Genomic DNA, 21,540 nt, shown 5'->3' with positions numbered 1-21,540 from the left:
TTCTTTTATGTGAAACTTTATATTGTTGATATCAGTTCAAAAATGAATTTTTAAAACTTGAGCACGATGCATCCAAGTACTCATAAACTATGAGAGAGCGAAAGTACGTATGTAAAACCTAACCGGAAAAAAGCAAGGGATCTAGTTTTCCTTCTGGCAGAAAAAAAAAAAAAATCCTCTCAAACCTTTCAAGCTAACAAGGTTATAGTTACCATCAGGAAAGAATGTAATCTTAGCCAAGTGTGCCAGGGAAGGAGATGAAGTATGTTTATACTTAAACTAAGAGGTGGTGGAGTCCTGAGCACATAGTGAGCACTCCCATCCCATCCGGCAACATCTTCAGAGAAAAAGCACCGAAGAGCACAGTTTGTGCTGTGAGCTGTAGTGTGGCCGACGGTTACTAATAAAATTCTAGTGTGGGGACTGTTACTTTATACTGACTCGGTTTGTGATCTATCCCTTGTCTCAGATTGTGCTACATTATCCACAAGATATTCTGCAGACAACCACCTGGAATCAAAGTAGATCCAACTAAAAGATTATGGAACGTAGAATTTGTACAGTTATCTTAACAGTATATGTGTATTTTTTTTAAGATTTTTTTTTGATGTGGACCATTTTTAAAGTCTTTATTGAGTTTGTTACAATATTGCTTTCTGTTTTATGTTTTGATTTTTTGGCCTCCAGGCGTGTGGGATCTTAGCTCCCTGATCAGGGATCGAACCTGCACCCCCTGCATTGGAAGGCGAAGTCTTAACCACTGGACCGCCAGGGAAGTCCCTTAATAATATACGTTTTGAGTTTCAGTTTTTCCAGGGCCTGACCAAGGACAGGATGTAGAGTATTAGACTGGGTATTTGGCCTCTATCTAGGTCGATGGGCCAAGATTGATTGTCCTCTATATAACATGAATGTGGTAAATAACCATAGAATGCTTTTTAGTTCTATGAAGTTGAATTGTTTTTCCTCCAAACAGGAATGATGATGATGATAATGATAATAATAATTAACATTTATACAGGACTAACTTGTGTCACTCACAGTGCCATTTGCTTTCCAAATACTTTTGCACTTAATTCATGCACAGTCTTATAAGATAGTTCCATTATTCTCCTCATTTTAAAAATGAGAAGAATATATGAGATTCAGAGAGGTTAAATCTGAACCCAGAGAGCGAGAGCCCATCCTCCTGACCACGTGAGATGTGCCTGGCTTTGGGCTAAATTCTAGAAAGCACTGTATACATGTAATGTATATGTATCTTTTCAGTTTACCAGGAGTTTCCCATGCATTCCTTATTTGATCTTCACAATAGCACTATTATTTTGAGAATTGGTATTATTCTCATTCACAGATAAGGAAAATGAAACTCAGATTACCTAGGTAGTAAATGGCAGTTATGAGGTACCAATCTAAATCTTCCAGCTAATTATAAGTATAGTATGTTCTTTCATTACCCTAAATTTTCAAGGATAAATTTTATTTCTAACAGCCCTTAGTATTTAATTGGTTTAGTCTTTCATATTTTAATCATATCACTAAATGTGATTTTTAAAAGGGCAAACATTTCAGTTAGATAAGTGAAATGATAACTTTCCTAATTTTTAAAGCCATTATCTGTAGAAAGACATTAGACATAGAAAAACAGTTTTAAAGAGTCAGTTATATTTTAACATAAGGAAATAGTAATATAAATTTATTTTTGTGCTTGATAAGTATAATCACATCTAGAATTAGAATCATCTAAATTTTTTCTCTGCATTTCTAATTAATACCGTTTTATTAATAAAATGATTCAGATTTTAATTCATTCATTTCTTAATTGCTTTTATCCAACAGATTTTTCATTTCTGAAATTACTCTTACTATTTTCAAAAGAAGTTTATCATAGAAAAAGAAATAGGGACTTCCCTGGTGGCGCAGTGGTTAAGAATCCACCTGCCAATTCAGGGGACACAGGTTCAGTCCCTGGTCCGGGAAGATCCCTCATGCCACAGAGCAACTAAGTCCGTGCGCCACAACTACTGAGCCTGAGCTCTAGAGCCTGAGAGCCACAATTGCTGAAGCCGGTGTGCCTAGAGCCCGTGCTCTGCAACAAGAGAAGCCACCACAATGAGAAGCACGTGCACCGCAACCGAGTAGCCCCTGCTCACCGCAAATAGAGAAAGCCTGCGCACAGCAACGAAGACCCAACGCAGCCAAAAATAAATAAATTAAAAAAGAAATTTTAAAAAAAGAAAAAGAAATGTTCAGTAATAATTGAACTCCACTTAGAATGATACAGGAAAGCCTAGTTATCCAGTAATAATTCTATGTATCTGACAGACATAAAACAGGATCTGGAAGGAGGCCATGAGAATTGGACTAATTGTCATTCATTAAACCAGATTTTAATTGTTATATAGTTTTATGCTTTTCTAATTCCTACACATAGAAAAGAATCTAGACTAAACAAATTACAAGTTGGTGTTTATAGTGTCTTCCAAAATTTTAAATTACTTTACTGTCATTTTATTAGTAATTTGGGGACCTAGCACTTATATCCCAGAAAGAGAAGCTATGTAACCCAGAAATAATTGGTTCTGACAATCAGCCTGTGTTCTCATAATTCCTCTGCACTCTCGCCTTCTACTTCCCTGAAAAAGCCACCCCATTAACAAGACTTGGAAAGTTTACTAATGGTCTCCTAAGAGAGAGAGAAGTTTGGTTGGGATTGGGAAGGTGGGATTCACATTGTTCATCACAGTTCTCCCCCAGGCCCTCATCCTGGCCACCAGCTGACAATCACCGCCTCCAAGCAACCAATCCACCCTTGTTTTTGCTAGAGCCTTTCAACTCTCCACCTCCATGCTGTTCGGTCTCGTGTCCATACACCCCTCACTTGTCAGCAAAGGACAGTTTGGACACTCCAGTTACCTGGATTCTCCTCAGGATGCAGGAAGCTGTGTGTGTATTGTAAATAACATTTGTCTGCCACAAGTAAAAATATGAAAAGAAGATGGAGGTTAATGTTTGTATTATACACATTATAAAATTTAAGTCCAAGGCTTTTGACACTTATCTACTTCTTTTTCGACTAGACAGATGCCTTAGAAGATAGTTTTGCTTTGTTGTTTGTTTGCTTTTAATTGCGAGAGAATAGACCACAATCATTGACTTGTTTATTTTTGGTAATGGTGGCAAAGTGGTGTCAGTGTCACTCTTTTTGCACTGTCATCTGGCTCTCACCACCACCATCAGGCATACATTTGAGAAACAGCTTACATAAGTTATGTCTGTAGCTTGGAAAAGAAAAAAAAATCTTGATTTTTACATAAAAATCCATATTTCTGGCATCCACTGAAAATCTTCAGGCCCAAATTCCCACATGGTAACAATCAGCTAAAGCCGAGCGTTGGTTGACTCTGTTCATTTGCATTTTCAGCTCTGGGTCTGGTTCTGCTGTCTGCAGTGGCTGAGTCCACTTTGTAGGCCTTCCTTACCAGCTAACCCAACCAACCTTGTGTCGTTTCTATCTATACTCTTAATCTAAGATTATAAAAAATTTTTCCTTTCCATTCTAAAGTAATCTTTAGATAGATTGAGTGTTCTTTTTTTTTTTTTTGCATCTTAAAATGGAAACAAACTCTTTAGACAATTGTATAGCATTAAGGTAATTTACAATTGTTGGGTGTGTAAGCTCCTGTTCTTTCACATAAAATGTAATTATTAGCATAAACAAACAGCAATAGTTTTACCATTTGTCCTCACAAATACTGAAAAATGGAATTGTTACACATTAAGGACGTCTTGGGTTATTTTGTTGCCAAAACATCTATGAAAATAATGCTTTAGACTTCTTTGGATTTTATTTCAGCACTGCATATGTCCATAGAAGACAGCATAAAATGGCTCAGAGAAGTTATGGCTGAAATAGGACCATCCCATTCACAAAAAAATGAGGAATGGAATATCTTTGATGTAAAACAAGCCAATGCTATTGTTGATTACTTGAAAGTCAGGTATGGACTTTTTTCAGTAGCATTTAGTTTTCACTTTATGTATTCTAGAAAATGTCTATTAAATAGAAGCTAATTCAATTTTTAATGAAGTTAGACATTTACAAAATTTTTGCAGTAATTAACGCAACCGATAATTAGGTAATATTCAAATCATCCATCCAATAAATAAAAACCAGGACATTGAACATTTTGGCTTTCCTTGCATTCTTAAAAAGAAGTTTATGTTTGATAAGCATAATTTCATTTAGATCTATAATTCTTGTCTAAGAATTTTTTTCTCTGAATCTCTAAATAATACTGTTGTTATTAATCAAATGACTCTTTCAGATTATTCAGATTTGATTACAATAGACTATACTACAGGTAGTTGACCTTGACCTTAAAATTTTACATTTTAAAGAGTAACATTTCCATTTAAACATTTATTTTAAATGCTTTATATTAGAAATTGAAGAGATTTATATACATACTTCCTCAAATTTATTATATACCCTGAAATATTTGTAGTATTGACCAATTAAATTAAGTCTTTCTTTGTGCTTCGAAAATGATGGTGGATGGAGGGAAAGTATTTTTCTTACAGTGATTCTTCATTGTTGAACTAAGAAATCTGTCTTTTTATATGATCTGTCACAAGGTCTGCATTACAGTTTTGCATCTCTCCCAAGGGACATTTTTTAAGTTAGCAAATATTTAAACAAGAGTTGGTAAAAAATCTTTCTTTTGCCTAACTAAAAGTTTCTGCAGAATTTCTTTGTTCCTCTGTTACTATATACTGCAGTACTTTCCAACTTTAAGTTTTACAATTCTAAAATAAATGGTGCTGTATGATGGTCTAGACATGCTCATGATTTGCTTGGCAAGGATCCTGGTTGTAGCCTGGAAGTTTTTAAAAAACTAATGTGTTTAATATGATAAGGTTTATATACTGGTTTCTGGCATGAATTAATAATGGTGTATGATATATTTTTATGTGATAGCATTTGATATAATATGACTTCTTAATGTTACAGTATACCTCCTAATGTGTGTCTCTCACTAAAAGCCACCGTAGTCTTCATATCAATTAAAGGGAGATCCTTGTGTGGCGGGGAGGGAAGGGAGTGGAAACCCAGAGCTGGAGGAGAACTTGTTCCCCAAGGTATTTCTGCCCATCAGAGTTTGGAAATCACTGGGCAGGGGGAATTCTCTGCACATTTGTAGAGCATCCTTCTTTCCCTTCTCTCTCCATTTGAGCCTTCCAGGTCTCTCTAGCAGAATACATTTTTCAGCTGAGCTCTCAACCCAAGAGTTTTATAATGGGCACCAGGACTGATAGTTAACCACAGCACCAAAACCCATGCACTTTCTAGATGGTGAAAGATGGCAGCTCTTTTCTCTTTCATATCATCTTTCTGGACAAATGTTCATCAGCGTATTTCTTGACATTTTATTGACATTCAGAAAATGGTTAAGTGAAGAGGGGATGTCAGTGTTAGTCACCTTTTGACCCTAACCAGGGTAACTTCACACACCAAAAATACCTAGTCTTACTTCTCCAAAAAAAAAAAAGTAATATTTGAAAGTTTAGTCAAATAAAGTAAATCAGAACTAGCTTTTATGCTGTTTAATCTTTATATTGTGATTTCAAAGAAATTACATGTTTTAAGTGTCTCTGTCACAGAAATTAAAATATCAGTTGGTAAGTAGGATATCTGGAATTGATTCTGAAGTTGTGTCAAGAGAAATGTGCTTTTCTGCAACACCTGTTCAGAATGTCTCATGTGTCCACAAATGCAAGTTTAATGTCAATTAAATCATATAATACTTTTCATTTTAATGACTGCAAAGAAGTTTTCTAAATATGAAGCTAGCTCAGTTATCAAAAAAAAGTATAACCATTTTTCAGTTTAACCTAATAATTAAGTTTAATCAACCAGTGAAAGCCCTAGTCAGTTTTGGGAGTGCGTGTTTTGGAATGTGACCTATAGCACATGAAACTTAACTGACAATAAAATTGAAATTTCGGGGACTTCCCTGGCAGTCCAGTGGTTAAGACTCCATGCTTCCAATGCAGGGGGCATGGGTTAGATCCCTGGTCAGGGAACTAAGATCCCACATGCTGCATGGCCAAAAATTTAAAAAATAAATAAATAAAGCTTAAAAAAATTGAAATTTCATTTGATGCTCTTAATAGAGTCTACACTGTATATTCCATGATGTGTCTGTGAATTGAGAAAATGAATACCAAAATTCCTCCCCAGCATTGCTACTGAGTAATCTACTTACGCAACATATACATAGCTTTTTAATATAAGACGTCATTTAGACATGTATCTGGTTCAAGGACATTTCTGTCATTGTATATTCTATGTATTCCCTGGAAATCAGATGAAGGTAAAGTGCACAGACATATACTCAATATAAGAAAACACTTCTAAAACACTTCTTCAGGGGCTTCCCTGGTGGTGCAGTGGTTGAGAGTCCGCCTGCCGATGCAGGGGACACGGGTTCGTGCCCGGTCCGAGAAGATCCCACATGCCGCGGAGTGGCTGGGCCCGTGAGCCATGGCCGCTGAGCCTGCCTGTCCGGAGCCTGTGCTCCGCAACGGGAGAGGCCACAACAATGAGAGGCCCGCGTACCGGAAAAAGAAAAAAAAACACCTCTTCACACAAATGTCCTTCCTGGCCTGGAGCCAGATGTCTTGACCATTTTCATTCTGAGTAGTCTCCCTTTGATTTAGGACCAAGACAAGATGTTTGACAAAAATAGTCTAGGGGCTTGAGTCAGCTGGGAGTCCAAAGGAAGAGGGAAAAAATACACTCCCATAACAGAAGTGTCACTTTGTTCCCATGTGAGGCCATTTAATAGCTCCCTGGTAATGTGAGAGAACCCCAGCTGTTGGTGGGGACCAGAGCAAAGCAATGGTGGTATGACTTGACATGCCCCTGAGTAAGTGCCTCCCTTTGGTGGCCCCCCCTCCCCTTGTATGTCTCACTGTAGTCCTGGCCTTGCCCAACCCTGTATCTTTGGCCACTGCATCCAAGTCATGCATTTTATTTTCATTGTAAGAAGTGAATTTCTTTTTTGGTATGGGATAATCTAATAACTGTATGCAATAAGGAGAATAACGTGGAAAGATTATGAAATTGCAGGAAGGAAGATTTATGAATTGACTTCATTGTGTGACACAAGATGGGGAAAGGAAAGTTTTAGACTAGTTAACTGAGAAGAAGCCAAGCTATTTCCAAAATATTCTACACTCTTTAATTTTTCTACTCAAAGTCAGTTACTGATAATGTAATAGTTTTAACCTTGAAGCTTTCTCTAGGTAACCAATGTAAGAGAAGGAGAGTTTGAATTTATTTTGCTTCATTGAATCACCAAACTTCACTAATCTTGTTGTATTTTCTAGCCAACAGATCAAAGTAATGTCAAAACCTAAGCTAGTTTTCTGTATGTTGATGACTAATTTGAATGTAGTCAAAAACAAAACAAAACAAACCATGACTGAGTCTGTACACCCATCAGTTTAATGGATTGTGTTAGTAGTGAGATCAACTGCTAATATAACTCAGAGAGACCCAGCTGCCTGAGAATTTCTTCGTTGATTTCAAATGAATTGAAACTTTGATCCATTACAGCATTCAGGAGAAGCCATTATTATACATGCTCTGTAGCTACATTTTGCAAATGTTAATTTCTCAGTTATATTAAAATCAATTTTCTTAAATAGCAAAAGGCACCAGAGTGAAAGAGAAACCACTAAGACAATTTTTTGTTCTTCGGCATTTTGCTGTATTATGAGTCTATTAATTTTCCCAACCAGCAGGAAGAGAATTAGAAAAATTCAAATATTATCACAAACAGGATATTAGAAGTCAACCCTTCAGTAAATTTTTAACTCTCAGTAACACATTGCTGAGATCTTTAATCTTACTTGAACTATATATTTTTAAGCTCTTTTAGCTCTTTATAGTTTTTATACACTGACCATTTAGTCTTTCGGGTAGGAACTAAAGAAATTATCTTTCTCAAATTAATTCTTCTCTTTGATGTGTAATGGAATATTCTTCAAGAAAATCATTCATCTAAAAAGTATTTCAGTTAATGTTGCATCATTCTTCAGGTGTTATCAGAAATTACCTTAATCTTGAAACAGTTTGAGAATGTGAGAAGTAATTGATATGGAAGTAGCCTATAGAATTCAGTGCTATTCATATGAGAGGAAATTGACTCCAGTTTGGAGCAAAACATGAAAAAGAATGTGAAGTTTGGTGTTATTTAGAGGCAGTGCAATATTTGGTTGTGAGCCAGGAAAAGTCAGGATGAAATCTACCCCAAACCTATCCACTCATCACAGATTAGTTTACTGATATTAATTTAGGTACTATGTTATATTGTCAGTGTCTCAAAAAAATAAACCTTTAATTGCTTAGCATTTCTGGGCAACTTATTTTGGAGTAAAGGAGGTGGCTAACTTCATATTAGTGTTTAATATCTTTAGCTTGGTCAATTCAAACAACTTTCCTGTAATAAATATTCTTACATATTTGCTCTTTTTTCCTGAAATAAACTTATCAGCTTTCCACATTTATTTTGTATTTCAGCTTATTTCAACACTACAAGCTGTATGAGTTTCTGTTCTTCTCTGCCAGGGAAGAAATTGTGATAGGAACTGAGGTAAGTAATTTATCTAGATGGAACCAATTAAGCTGAATCACTTAATGCATGCTGATCAGCATCTGGATCTTTAACAGCCGAAAGCAACTTCTTGTCAAGATTACTCAAGTGTTAATATAACCAACTAGTAGTTTGCAAAAAGAATAATTACATAGAGTGAGCTTTGGATTAAGAAAGTAAGCTGTCTTTTGGCATTAAAGGTATTGTTAATCATGTATACTTTATGTATTTATGGATTATTTGATAAAGCTCAGTCGGATAGAGTATGTACGTCTTCATACAAATAAAATCAAGAAAAGTGAGATAAATTAATTCTGTTAAATCTCTTCTAATTTCATATTTATTTTCAGTGTACTCATTGTTTAAGGCCTAATTCAAATCCCACTTCCTCAATGAAGCAGACCTTCCTTAATTGCATCACATCTCAAAGGAAGGGCTTAGACAAACTCTTTAATCATGTTCTATTATTTTATTCCAATTGATCTCTTTCTGCTGAATACTGGCTACTCTGAGCACACCAATAAGCATGTAAATCTGTACCATGTTTATGGTTTCCTAATTGTTTCCTGTGGATTGATATAGTTTACATAATCCAACTGTAATTTCCTTGAAGGCAAGGATCGTGTGCTATTTTTCTACACAGCATATAGTATAATGCAGGACATAGTAACCCCTCGTAATATGACATAAGTGATTCAGTGACAGTGCATATAATAGCAGTTCTACAAGAAATGGTCTACTTAAAGATACTTTTGAACAGCCTTGCATATAATCACATATATGTATTTACTAGAAATGAATCCTGGGTAAGAGAACATCTTAAGGAGGCTAAAGATGCTATCAGAAGTACTCCTTAGATTCTCAACTGCTTGAGGAGGCTGTACTGCCTAGAAATATAGGAGATGGGAATGGCCATGGTCAGACATAAAGTAAATAAGGGATGGGACTTCCATGGTGGCGCAGTGGTTAAGAATCTGCCTGGGGCTTCCCTGGTGGCGCAGTGGTTGGGAGTCCGCCTGCCGATGCAGGGGACGCGGGTTCGTGCCCCCGTCCAGGAGGATCCCACGTGCTGCAGAGCGGCTGGGCCCGTGAGCCATGGCTGCTGAGCCTGTGCGTCCGGAGCCTGTGCTCCACAACGGGAGAGGCCACAACAGTGAGAGCAGTGAGAGGCCCACGTACCGCAAAAAAATAAAAAAATAAAAAAAAATAAAAAAAGAATCTGCCTGCCAATGCAGGGGACACGGGTTCAAGTCCTGGTCCGGGAAGATCCCTCATGCCGCGGAGCAGCTAAGCCTGTGCACCACAACTACTGAGCCTGCACTCTAGAGCCCGCAAGGCACAACTACTGAAGCACGTGGGCCACAACTACTGAAATCCACACGCCTAGAGCCCATGCTGCACAACAAGAGAAGCCACCGCAATGAGAAGCCCGCACACTGCAACAAAGAGTAGCCCCCGCTTGCCGCAATGAGAGAAAGCCCACGTGCAGCAACAAAGACCCAACGCAGCCAAAAATAAATAAATAATAAAATAAATTTATTAAAAAATAAATAAAGTGAATAAGGGGATATTTACATTATCTTTATAATTTCCCTGATATTAAGAACCAGATGGAATGTGCCAAATGTTCTGTCTTCCCTAGTATTGTTATTCTGCACTTTACAAATTGCTTACTTCATTAAACACCTCAGTCACTGTGTCTCAGTCTCCACTTGGGTACTTGTTCTAATGCTGGCCTTTTAAATGAGCTGAAGGAAAACAAGGAACCCTTTTTGCTTTTGACTTTCCTTAAAGTTTCTCCTTTGCAGTCTCCTCATACTGTAGCTTAAATTAGGTGTCACTTGACGAAGTTTCACTGACAAAGTTTCCATGTCAGAATTACATCATACAGTGTGACAGCATTGCAGTAATTATCTGTTAGGAATACAATCCTATCTCATCTATTCAGCAAAACTTTGGGAAAATGATAGTGGCTTCAATAGCAGCATATGCAGACATTTAGAATCATCAAGAAAAAAAGTTTCATAAAGAACTCCCTTTTCCCTTTGTTAATTACACAATCGTGCCTTTCTTCTCCATTGTAAGGTTATATTTAGGTGACATTTATGCTTATGGAAAGATAAAATGGAGAAAGCAGACAAGGATTGGCTCATTTATTTTCTATTGTCTTTTGTATTTTCCCCAAGCTGACCAGAGCTATAAAAAAAAAGTCCTTAAGGAAGGGATATTGGGTCTTAAGGAATTAACCCGTTCATAGAATTTTAAAGGATTAACCAAAGCAAGTGTTATACTACAATATTTTATGACATTTTAGAAGTGTCTGATAACCTTTGGTGCAAATACCATTTTTTAAATTAACAACCTTTCATAGAGGAAGCAGAGGCTTGCCCCACTAATGTAGTTATTCATACTGACCTCAGGGCTCTGGAACCAAACAAGGGCCATACAACAGCCATATAAATGTTCCAAATTTAAATCTCAGGCAAGCATTCAAGGTAGATAACACTGACGAAATTTAGTTTCTTTCTTAGTTCTGGATAGATGATTTTAAGAAAACATGTAAATTGCTTCTAAGAATAATGGCTAAATATTAATTCTAATTACTAATAGAGAACATAAATCATATTCATACTTTTCTTGGGTTTTAGTTTATAGAAAATTGAATTTGTATTTTTGAATTTAACAATTGTTTCTAGCAATTTCTACTCACCTTTTACAAGATATTTCATGTTACACCTTAGAGGCATATTTTCGGTAAGTCATTATTCTTGACCTGAGATTTTTCATAATCTAGAAATCTAATAGGTATAGTTCTGTAAGCAGCATGTGTTGTAGTTCATTCAACCATTCGCATATAATAGTGTTGTTCACAATATACATTGAAAAAGGCAGTAAACAACTAGAATGAACTAGAATAATGACAGAATGGAGCAGAAAACGAAGGCAGCAGATACCTGTAGTTGTAGCCATCTTAGTGGATGAAGTACTGTGTGACACTTATTTTATTTATAGAGATGAGGATTCCCTTTTAAGCACCCAAGCCAGGAGCTCTCCAAATCTATTGTTTTGACAATGCAATTAGACCACAGATCCACAGACTTAAGAACTGTAAGGGAACCAGAATCTCCTTAAGGAATATATTTTTTCTTTGGCCTTAAGGACCCACCCAGAAACCTGGAAGCTGCTATGTCCTTTGCTTTTATTACCTGAAAACTAGAAGAAGCAGTGAATACTTGCACACGAAGAACGCTATTGGACATTAGCAATGATGATGGTCAGAAAACTCATAGCAGATACCCTAAGTCATGGTTCTAACCATGTATCTACTGCCAGGCATCTACTAAAATGAGATGATGCAGCTTTAACAATTACATATTCATTATTCCACATATGTTATCCAGTTCCTGTTGTGCTCTAGGCCTGTGCTAAGTTCTAGGGGTACACAGTGACGAGCAATGATTCTTGTCCTCAAGGAGTTTATTGTCAAATGAGAGGAGAGAGATGATTACATAAGTAATTACAAAATAGGGTGGTTTCCAGTAACAAGTGAAATCTAAGAGGAAATCTAAAGGTTGTGAATGAGTTAGCCAGAAGTGCATTTTATATTTTTGGTGCAAGTGAAAGGAATTCTTCTCAAAATAATTAATTAAAAAGTGGGGGGTATATTATTAGATCACTAATTGGTAAATGCAGGGGATGAAAGCTGGACTAAAGCCAACTGGATCTAAGTAGTCAACAGTGTTATTGAGTGTGTATGTAAATACATGTGGGTGTGTGTATGCATGCAAGTGGTTCAGTCTCTCATCTCTCCTAGACTTTTTTCATTTCTTTTTTCTGAAGGGCCTTGTTCCCTTCTACTGCAGACAGGCTTCCTTCAGCTGGTGGTAGACATGAAAGAGGCAGCTCCAGTTTAGCAACTCCAAAAGAAAGAGACATTCTTTCTCCCAGTATTATTGTCTGTGCTTGTGTCATGCATCCACTCTCAATTAGTCACTATGGCCAGAGGAGTAATGTTATTAGAAGACCCAAGTTGACTGTATTGAATGGGTGACAGAGGATGAATAGGTCCCCAAAAGCAGCAGGAAGAACTTTTGCAAAAGGGAATAGTGATTTTATCAAAAGAGTGAACTAAGCACACATGTACAACTCCTCTTCCATCTAAAATCCCATAAAAGACCAAAATTTTCAAAATTCATAATGCTGTAGATAAGAGCTTTTATGACATCTAAAATTATAGATTACTGATTAGATGAAACTACAGCCCCATATGTACTGAGAAGATGCTACAGAGTTAATGCTGCATTTATTTAGGCATCCTCAATTGATACAGAAATGGGAGAAGCTTTAGGGGGAAAATAATGAACGCAAGTAGAGCAACTGCACCATTTAGTCTGTTTACCTTCTGCTGCTTACATAGAGCACTGGGACTCCATGACATTTGCTCCAGAGCTAAAGAAACTATTGTGGACATTGATGCCAAAGAGAAGGGCAGATCTAGAGTGGCCGCTGATGTTCAGAAGGGACAGTGAATACACCCTGAATATAAGCTACTGGCACACCTAACTACCATCATTCTTTACTGCTCCCCTACAGTCTCTAGAGGCAAGCTATGGAAAACAAACATCCACAGACAAATGAACCAGGATCATCTAATGTAAAGATAAATCAACAAGCAGTTGAGGAAAATAAAATCATAAGAGAGGGATTCCCTGGTGGCGCAGTGGTTGAAAATCCGCCTGCCAATGCAGGGGACACAGATTCGATCCCTGGTCTGGGAAGATCCCACATGCCGCAGAGCAACTAAGCCCATGTGCCACAACTACTGAGCCTGCACTCTAGAACCTGTGTGCTGCAACTACTGAGCCCGCGTGCCAACTACTGAAACCGCATGCCTAGAGCCTGTGCTCCACAACAAGAGAAGCCACCACAATGAGAAGCCTGCACACCCCAACAAAGAGTAGCCCCTGCTCACTGCAGCTAGAGAAAAGCTCATGAGCAGCAATGAAGAGCCAATGCAGCCAAAAATAAATAAAATAAATAAATTTATTAAAAAATAAATAATTTTTAGGGGGATTGGAACCAAGATGGCAGAGTAGAAGGATGTGCTCTCACTCCCTCTTGCAAGAGCACCAGGATCACAACTAGCTGCTGGACAATCATCGACAGGAAGACATTGGAACTCACCAAAAAAGATACCCCACGTCCAAGGACAAAGGAGAAGCCACAGTGAGACGGTAGGAGGGGCACAATCACAGTAAAATCAAGTCCCATAACTGCTGGGTGGGTGACTCACAAACTGGCGAACACTTATACCACAGAAGGTCACCCACTGGAGTGAAGGTTCTGAGCCCCACATCAGGCTTCCCAACCTGGGAGTCCAGCAATGGGAGGAGGAATTCCTAGAGAATCAGACTTTGAAGGCTACTGGGATTTGATTGCAGGACTTCAACAGAACTGGGGAAAACAGAGACTCCACTCTTGGAGGGCACACACAAAGTAATGTGCGCATTGGGACCCAGGGGAAGGAGCAGTGACCCCAGGGGAGACTGAAGCAGACCTACCTGCTAGTGTTGGAGGGTCTCCTGCAGAGGCGGGGTGGGCGGGTGGCTGTGGCTCACCATGGGGACAAGGACACTGGCAGCAGAAGTTCTGGGAAGTACTCCTTGGCATGAGCCCTCCCAGAGTCCGCCATTAGCCCCACCAAAGAGCCCAGGGAGGCTCCGGTGTTGGGTTGCCTCAGGCCAAACAACCAACAGGGAGGGAACCCAACCACCCATCAGCAGTCAAGCAGATTAAAGTTTTACTGAGCTCTGCCCACCAGAGCAACAGTCAGCTCTACACACCACCAGTCGCTCCCATCAGGAAACTTGCATAAGCCTCTTCGATAACCTCATCCACCAGAGGGCAGACAGCAGAAGCAAGAAGAACTACAGTCCTGCAGCCTGTGGAACAAAAACCACATTCAAAGAAAGATAGACAAGAGGAAAAGGCAGAGGGCTATGTACCAGATGAAGGAACAAGATAAAACCCCAGAAAAACAGCTAAATGAAGTGGAGATAGGCAACCTTCCAGAAAAAGAATTGAGAATAATAATAGTGAAGATGATCCAGGACCTTGGGAAAAGAATGGAGGCAAAGATCGAGAAGATGGAAGAAATGTTTAACAAAGACCTAGAAGAATTAAAGAACAAACAAACAGAGATGAACAATACAATAACTGAAATGAAAACTATACTAGAAGGAATCAATAGCAGAATAACTGAGGCAGAAGAACGGATAAGTGACCTGGAAGACAGAATGGTGGAATTCACTGCTGCAGAACAGAATAAAGAAAAAAGAATGAAAAGAAATGAAGACAGCCTAAGAGACCTCTGGGACAATATTAAATGCTACAACATTCACATTATAGGGGTCCCAGAAGGAGAAGAGAGAGAGAAAGGACCAGAGAAAATATTTGAAGAGATTATAGTCGAAAATTTCCCTAACATGGGAAGAGAAAAAGCAACCCAACTCCAGGAAGCGCAGAGAGTCCCATACAGGAGAAACCCAAGGAGAAACACGCCAAGACACATAGTAATCAATTTGGCAAAAATTAAAGACAAAAAAATTATTAAAAGCAGCAAGGGAAAAACGAGAAATAACATACAAGGGAACTCCTATAAGGTTAACAGCTGATTTCTCAGCAGAAACTCTACAAGCCAGAAGGGAGTGGCATGATATATTTAAAGTGATGAAAGAGAAGAACCAAGATTACTCCACCTGGCAAGGATCTCATTCAGATTCGATGGAGAAATCAAAAGCTTTACCAACAAGCAACAGCTAAGAGAATTCAGCACCATCAAACCAGCTCTACAACAAATGATAAAGGAACTTCTCTAAGTGGGAAACACAAGGGAAGAAAAGGACCTAGAAAAACAAACCCAAAACAATTAAGAAAATGGTAATAGGAACATACATATCGATAATTACCTTAAACGTGAATGGATTAAATGCTCTAACCAAAAGACACAGGCTTGCTGAATGGATACAAAAACAAGACCCATATATATGCTGTCTACAAGAGACCCACTTCAGACCTAGGGACACATTCAGACTGAAAGTGAGGGGATGGAAAAAGATATTCCATGCAAATGGAAATCAAAAGAAAGCTGGAGTAGCAATATTCATATCAGATAAAATAGACTTTAAAGAATGTTACAAGAGACAAGGAAGGACACTATGTAATGATCAGGGGATCAATCCAAGAAGAAGATATAACAATTATAAATGTATATGCACCCAACATAGGAGCACCTCAATACATAAGGCAACGGCTAACAGCTCTAAAAGAGGAAATCGACAGTAACACAATAATACTGGGGAACGTTAACACCTCACTTACACCAATGGACAGATCATCCAAAATGAAAATAAATAAGGAAACAGAAGCTTTAAATGACACAATAGACCAGATAGATTTAATTGATATTTATAGGACATTCCATACAAAAACAGCAGATTACACTTTCTTCTCAAGTGCACACAGAACATTCTCCAGGATAGATCACATCTTGGGTCACAAATCAAGACTCAATAAATTTAAGAAAATTGAAATCATATGAAGCATCTTTTCTGACCACAATGCTATGAGATTAGAAATGAATTACAGGGAAAAAAACGTAAAACACACAAACACGTGGAAGCTAAACAATACGTTACTAAATAACCAAGAGATCACTGAAGAAATCAAAGAGGAAATCAATACCTAGAGACAAATGACAATGAAAACAATACGATCCAAAACCTATGGGATGCAGCAAAAGCAGTTCTAAGAGGGAAGTTTATAGCTATACAAGCCTACCTCAAGAAACAAGAAAAATCTCAAATAAACAATCTAACCTTACACCTAAAGTAACTAGAGAAAGGACAATCAAAAACCAAAGTTAGCAGCAGGAAAGAAATCATAAAGATCAGAGCAGAAATAAATGAAATAGAAACAAAAAAAAAAACAATAGCAAAGATCAATAAAACTAAAAGCTGGTTCTTTGAGAATATAAAGAAAATTGATAAACCATTAGCCAGACTCATCAAGAAAAAGAGGGAGAGGACTCAAATCAATAAAATTAGAAATGAAAAAGGAGAAGTTACAACAGACACCACAGAAATACATAGCATCCTAAGAGACTACTAGAGGCAACTGTGTGCCAATAAAATGGACAACCTGGAAGAAATGGACAAATTCTTAGAAAGGTATAACCTCCCAAGACTGAACCAGGAAGAAATAGAAAATATGAACAGAACAATCACAAGCAATGAAATTGAAACTGTGATTTAAAATCTTCCAACAGGGCTTCCCTGGTGGTGCAGTGGTTGAGAGTCCACCTGCTGATGCAGGGGACACGGGTTCGTGCCCCGGTCTGGGGGGATCCAACATGCCATGGAGCAGCTGGGCCCGTGAGCCATGGCCACTGGGCCTGAGCGTCCGGAGCCTGTGCTCTGCAGCAGGAGAGGCCACAGCAGTGAGAGGCCCGCGCACCGCAAAAAAAAAAAAAAAAAAAAAAATCTTCCAACATCAAAAGTCCAGGACTAGATGGATTCACAGGTGAATTCTATCAAACAGAGAAGAGCTAAAAATGATCCTTCTCAAATTCTTCCAAAAAATTGCAGAGGAAGTAACACTCCCAAACTCATTCTATGAGGCCACCATCACCCTGATACCAAAACCAGACAAAGATACTACAAAAAAAGAAAATTACAAACCAATATCAGTGATGAATATAGATGTAAAAATCCTCAACAAAATACTAGCAAACAGAGTCCAACAACACATTAAAAGGATCATACACCATGACTAAGTGGGATTTATCCCAGGGATGCAAGGATTCTTAATATACGCAAATCAATCAATGTGATATACCATGTTAACAATTGAAGAATAAAAACCATATGATCATCTCAATAGATGCAGAAAAAGCTTTTGACAAAATTCAACACCCATGTATGATAAAAACTCTCCAGAAAGTGGGCATAGAGGGAACCTACCTCAACATAAGAAAGGCCATGTACAACAAACCCACAGCAAACATCATTCTCAATGGTGAAAAATTGAAAGCATTTCCTCTAAGATTGGGAACAAGACAAGGATGTCCACTCTCGCCACTATTATTCAACATACTTTTGTAAGTCCAGCCACAGCAATCAGAGAAGAAAAAGAAATAAAAGTAGCACAAAGTGGAAAAGAAGAAGTAAAACTGTCACAGTTTGCAGATGACATGATACTATACATAGAGAATCCTAAATATGCCACCAGAAAACCACTAGAGCTCATCAATGAATTTGGTAAAGTTGCCGGATACAAAATTAATGCACAGAAATCTCTTGCATTCCTATACACTAATGATGAAAAATCTGAAAGAGAAATTAAGGAAACACTCCCACTTACCACTGCAACATAAAGAATAAAATACCTAGGAATAAACCTACCTAGGGTGACAAAAGACCTGTATGCAGAAAATTATAAGACACTGATGAAAGAAATTAAAGATGATACCAACAGATGGAGAGATATACCATGTTCTTGGATTGGAAGAATCAATATTGTGAAAATGACTATACTACCCAAAGCAATCTACTGATTAAATGCAATCCCTATCAAATTACCAATGACCTTTTTTACAGAACTAGAACAAAAAATCTTCAAATTTGTATGGAGACACAAAAGACCCAGAATAGCCAAAGCAGTCTTGAGGGAAAAAAATGGAGCAGGAGGAATCAGACTCCCTGACTTCAGACTATACTACAAAGCTACAGTAATCAAGACAGTATGGTACTGGCACAAAAACAGAAACATAGATCAATGGAACAAAATAGAAAGCCCAGAAATAAACCCACGCACCTATGGTCAACTAATCTATGAAAAAGGAGGCAAGGATATACAATGGAGAAAAGACAGTCTCTTCAATAAGTGGTGCTGGGAAAACTGGACAGCTACATGTAAAAGAATGAAATTAGAGCACTCCCTAACACCATACACAAAAATAAACTCAAAATGGATTAGAGACCTAAATGTAAGACCGGACACTATAAAACTCTTAGAGGGAAACATAGGAAGAACACTTTTTGACATAAATCACAGCAAGGTCTTTTTTGATCCACCTCCTAGAGTAATGGAAATAAAAACAAAAATAAACAAATGGGACCTAGTGAAACTTCAAAGCTTTTGCACAGCAAAGGAAACAAGACAAAAAGACAACCCTCAGAATGGGAGAAAATAGTTGCAAACAAATCAATGGACAAAGGATTAATCTCCCAAATGTATAAACAGCTCATGCAGCTCAATATTAAAAAAACAAAGAACCCAATCCAGAAATGGCAGAAGACCTAAATAGACATTTCTCCAAAGGAGACATACAGATGGCCAGGAAGCACATGAAAAGCCACTCAACATCACTAATTATTAGAGAAATGCAAATGAATACTACAATGAGGTATCACCTCACACCAGTCAGAATGGGCATCATCAGAAAATCTACAAACAACAAATGCTTGAGAGGGGCTGGAGAAAAGGGAACCCTCTTGCACTGTTGGTGGGAATGTATATTGATACATCCACTATGGAGAACAGTATGGAGGTTCCTTAAAAATCTAAAAATAGAATTACCATATGATCCAGCAATCCCACTACTGGGCATATACCCAGAGAAAACCATAATTCAAAAAAACACATGCACCCCAATGTTCATTGCAGCACTATTTACAATAGCCAAATCATGGAAGCAACCTAAATGTCCATCGACAGACGAATGCATAAAGAAGAGGTGGTACCTATATACAATGAAATATTACTCAGCCATAAAAGGGAACGAAATTGGGTCATTTGTAGAGACGTGGATCAATCTAGAGACTGACATACAGAGTGAAGTAAGTCAGAAAGAGAAAAACAAATATCATATATTAACGCACATATGTGGCACCTAAAAATATGGTACAGATGAACTCGTTTGCAGGGCAGAAATTGAGACACAGATGTAGAGAACAAATGTATGGACACTAAGGAGGGAAAGCGGTGGGGTGGTGGGGGTCATGGTGTGATGAATTGGGCGATTGGGATTGACATGTATACACTGATGTGTATAAAATTAATGACTAATAAGAACCTGCTGTATAAAATAATAAATATTATTCAAGTCATCCAATGAAAAATAAATAAATAATTTTTAAAACTTTGAAAAACAATCATAAGAAAGGTGTGAAACTCTATGGACAGATCAAACAATGGCTAAGGAACAGAGTTGACAGAGCAAATGGTAGAAAGCCTAAACTCTAATATTCTCAGAAAAGTTTGAAAGTTTATTGTTTTCTTGATAAATGAACTGATAGAGATCTTGTTTATTAAAAATGAGATTTGAAAACTTTTACTAAAATATCAATTTTATGTTGATAGGCTTGAAAATCTAGAAAAAAACAGTATTCAGGGAAGTGTAAATTTTACTTGAGAAACTATAAATTTACTTGAGAGAGTGTAGAAAACCTTAATAGAATGATAACCATGTAAGATATTAAAAAATCTACATGTAAAAATGGCATCAGATGTGGAAGGTTTTACAGGCTAGTTCTACCAAAATTTCGAGGAGTAGATAATTCCCTTTTATATAAATTATTATAAAGCATAGAGTTGGAAAGCTTTCAGCTCCTCCTCTGAAGTTAGTATAATCCTGAGAAAGTTTTGAATCTACTCTGTAAATTGATAATTATAAGCAAAAATGGAAAAGAATAATACAATTCATAGGCAACCTCAGTTATGAAAATAGATGCAATAATCTTAAATAAAATATTAGGAAGTGAAATATAGCAAAGGATCAGATGTTCAAATAGTGTTTATTCCAGATATGGAAGGATGGTTTAACACTGGGTTATCTATTAATATAATTCAGTACATTATCAGATTAGGGGAAGAAAAACCAAGTGATCCTCTCAATAAATATGGTCAAGCATTTGATAAACATCCATTTCTCATTTTAAAAAAACTCTAGTTAGTCAGTAATATAGAATTATACTCTTAACTCATAGAATATACCAAAAATTAAAATCTCACTAAAATATCTTAATGAAAACATTAAAATACCCACAAGGAACAAGACAAGCCTGATTACTTTTACCCAACATTGGATTTTTAGTTCCTAGCCAATGTGATAAAACAAAAAAGAAGTCAAAAGTAGAAGAAAAAGAAAGGTATTGAAAAACAAGATACAAAGCTGCCATTGTTTGCAGGTGGTATGATAAGAAACCAACATGAAGAAAATATTGCCCTGTATTTTAGTATTAACCTGTTAGAAAAGGATTACATTGGTAATAATGAAAATCATAAAATGTTTAGGAATGAATCTAACAAAATGTGCAAGAATGATGCAAAGAAAATTAAGCAGTTTTAGTAAAAATAAAAAAATTTAAATCGTTAATAAATGGAGAGCAAATTTGTTCCCAGTTGAGGAGACTCAATTTTATGAAGATGTCATGTCACTCTAATTGGTAAACTCAGTATAATCACAATCAAAATGCCATGATTTTTGTAGCATTTTACCAAGTAGTTCTTTAAAACAAATTTTTTTATTGCAGAACGTTTCAATCATATACAAAGTAGAAGGAATAATATTAACTCTCATATATCCATTATCTAGCTTCAACAGTTATGAACTTATGTCCATAATTGTTAAGTATTTTAATGTATGACTCTAAAATGTATTGAATTGAAGTAACTCTATAAGATCATCAAATACACAGTCAGTGTTCAAAAGCCCCTGATTATAACTGGTTTGTGTCTGTGTTTTGGTTTATTTACATACTTGTTTGTTTGTATGTTTTACTAGCATCCAAATAAGATATGTACATTGCAATTAGAT

General features: G+C 37.1%; 1 protein-coding gene across 2 annotated transcripts in view; it reads left to right on the top strand.

The window, feature by feature from the left end:
- The window catches only part of CABCOCO1 (ciliary associated calcium binding coiled-coil 1), a 128,272-nt gene that overhangs the window by 29,572 nt on the left and 77,160 nt on the right, over positions 1-21,540 (top strand). The window contains exons 4-6 of one of the 2 annotated variants that reach the window (XM_060034943.1): positions 3,857-4,001; positions 8,591-8,663; positions 9,899-10,630. In XM_060034943.1, coding sequence (XP_059890926.1) covers positions 3,857-4,001; positions 8,591-8,663; positions 9,899-9,976 — 296 coding nt within the window. In that variant the 3' untranslated portion in view covers positions 9,977-10,630. Of the gene's footprint in view, positions 1-3,856; positions 4,002-8,590; positions 8,664-9,898; positions 10,631-21,540 lie in introns of those variants that run through there. The other variant, XM_060034942.1, reaches the window with a different exon arrangement.

Source organism: Delphinus delphis, chromosome 16, assembly GCF_949987515.2.
Source record: "Delphinus delphis chromosome 16, mDelDel1.2, whole genome shotgun sequence".
In the NCBI taxonomy this organism is placed as follows: domain Eukaryota; kingdom Metazoa; phylum Chordata; class Mammalia; order Artiodactyla; family Delphinidae; genus Delphinus; species Delphinus delphis.
Note: the sequence above shows the minus strand (reverse complement) of the source record. Positions and strands in the feature narration are given on the sequence as shown.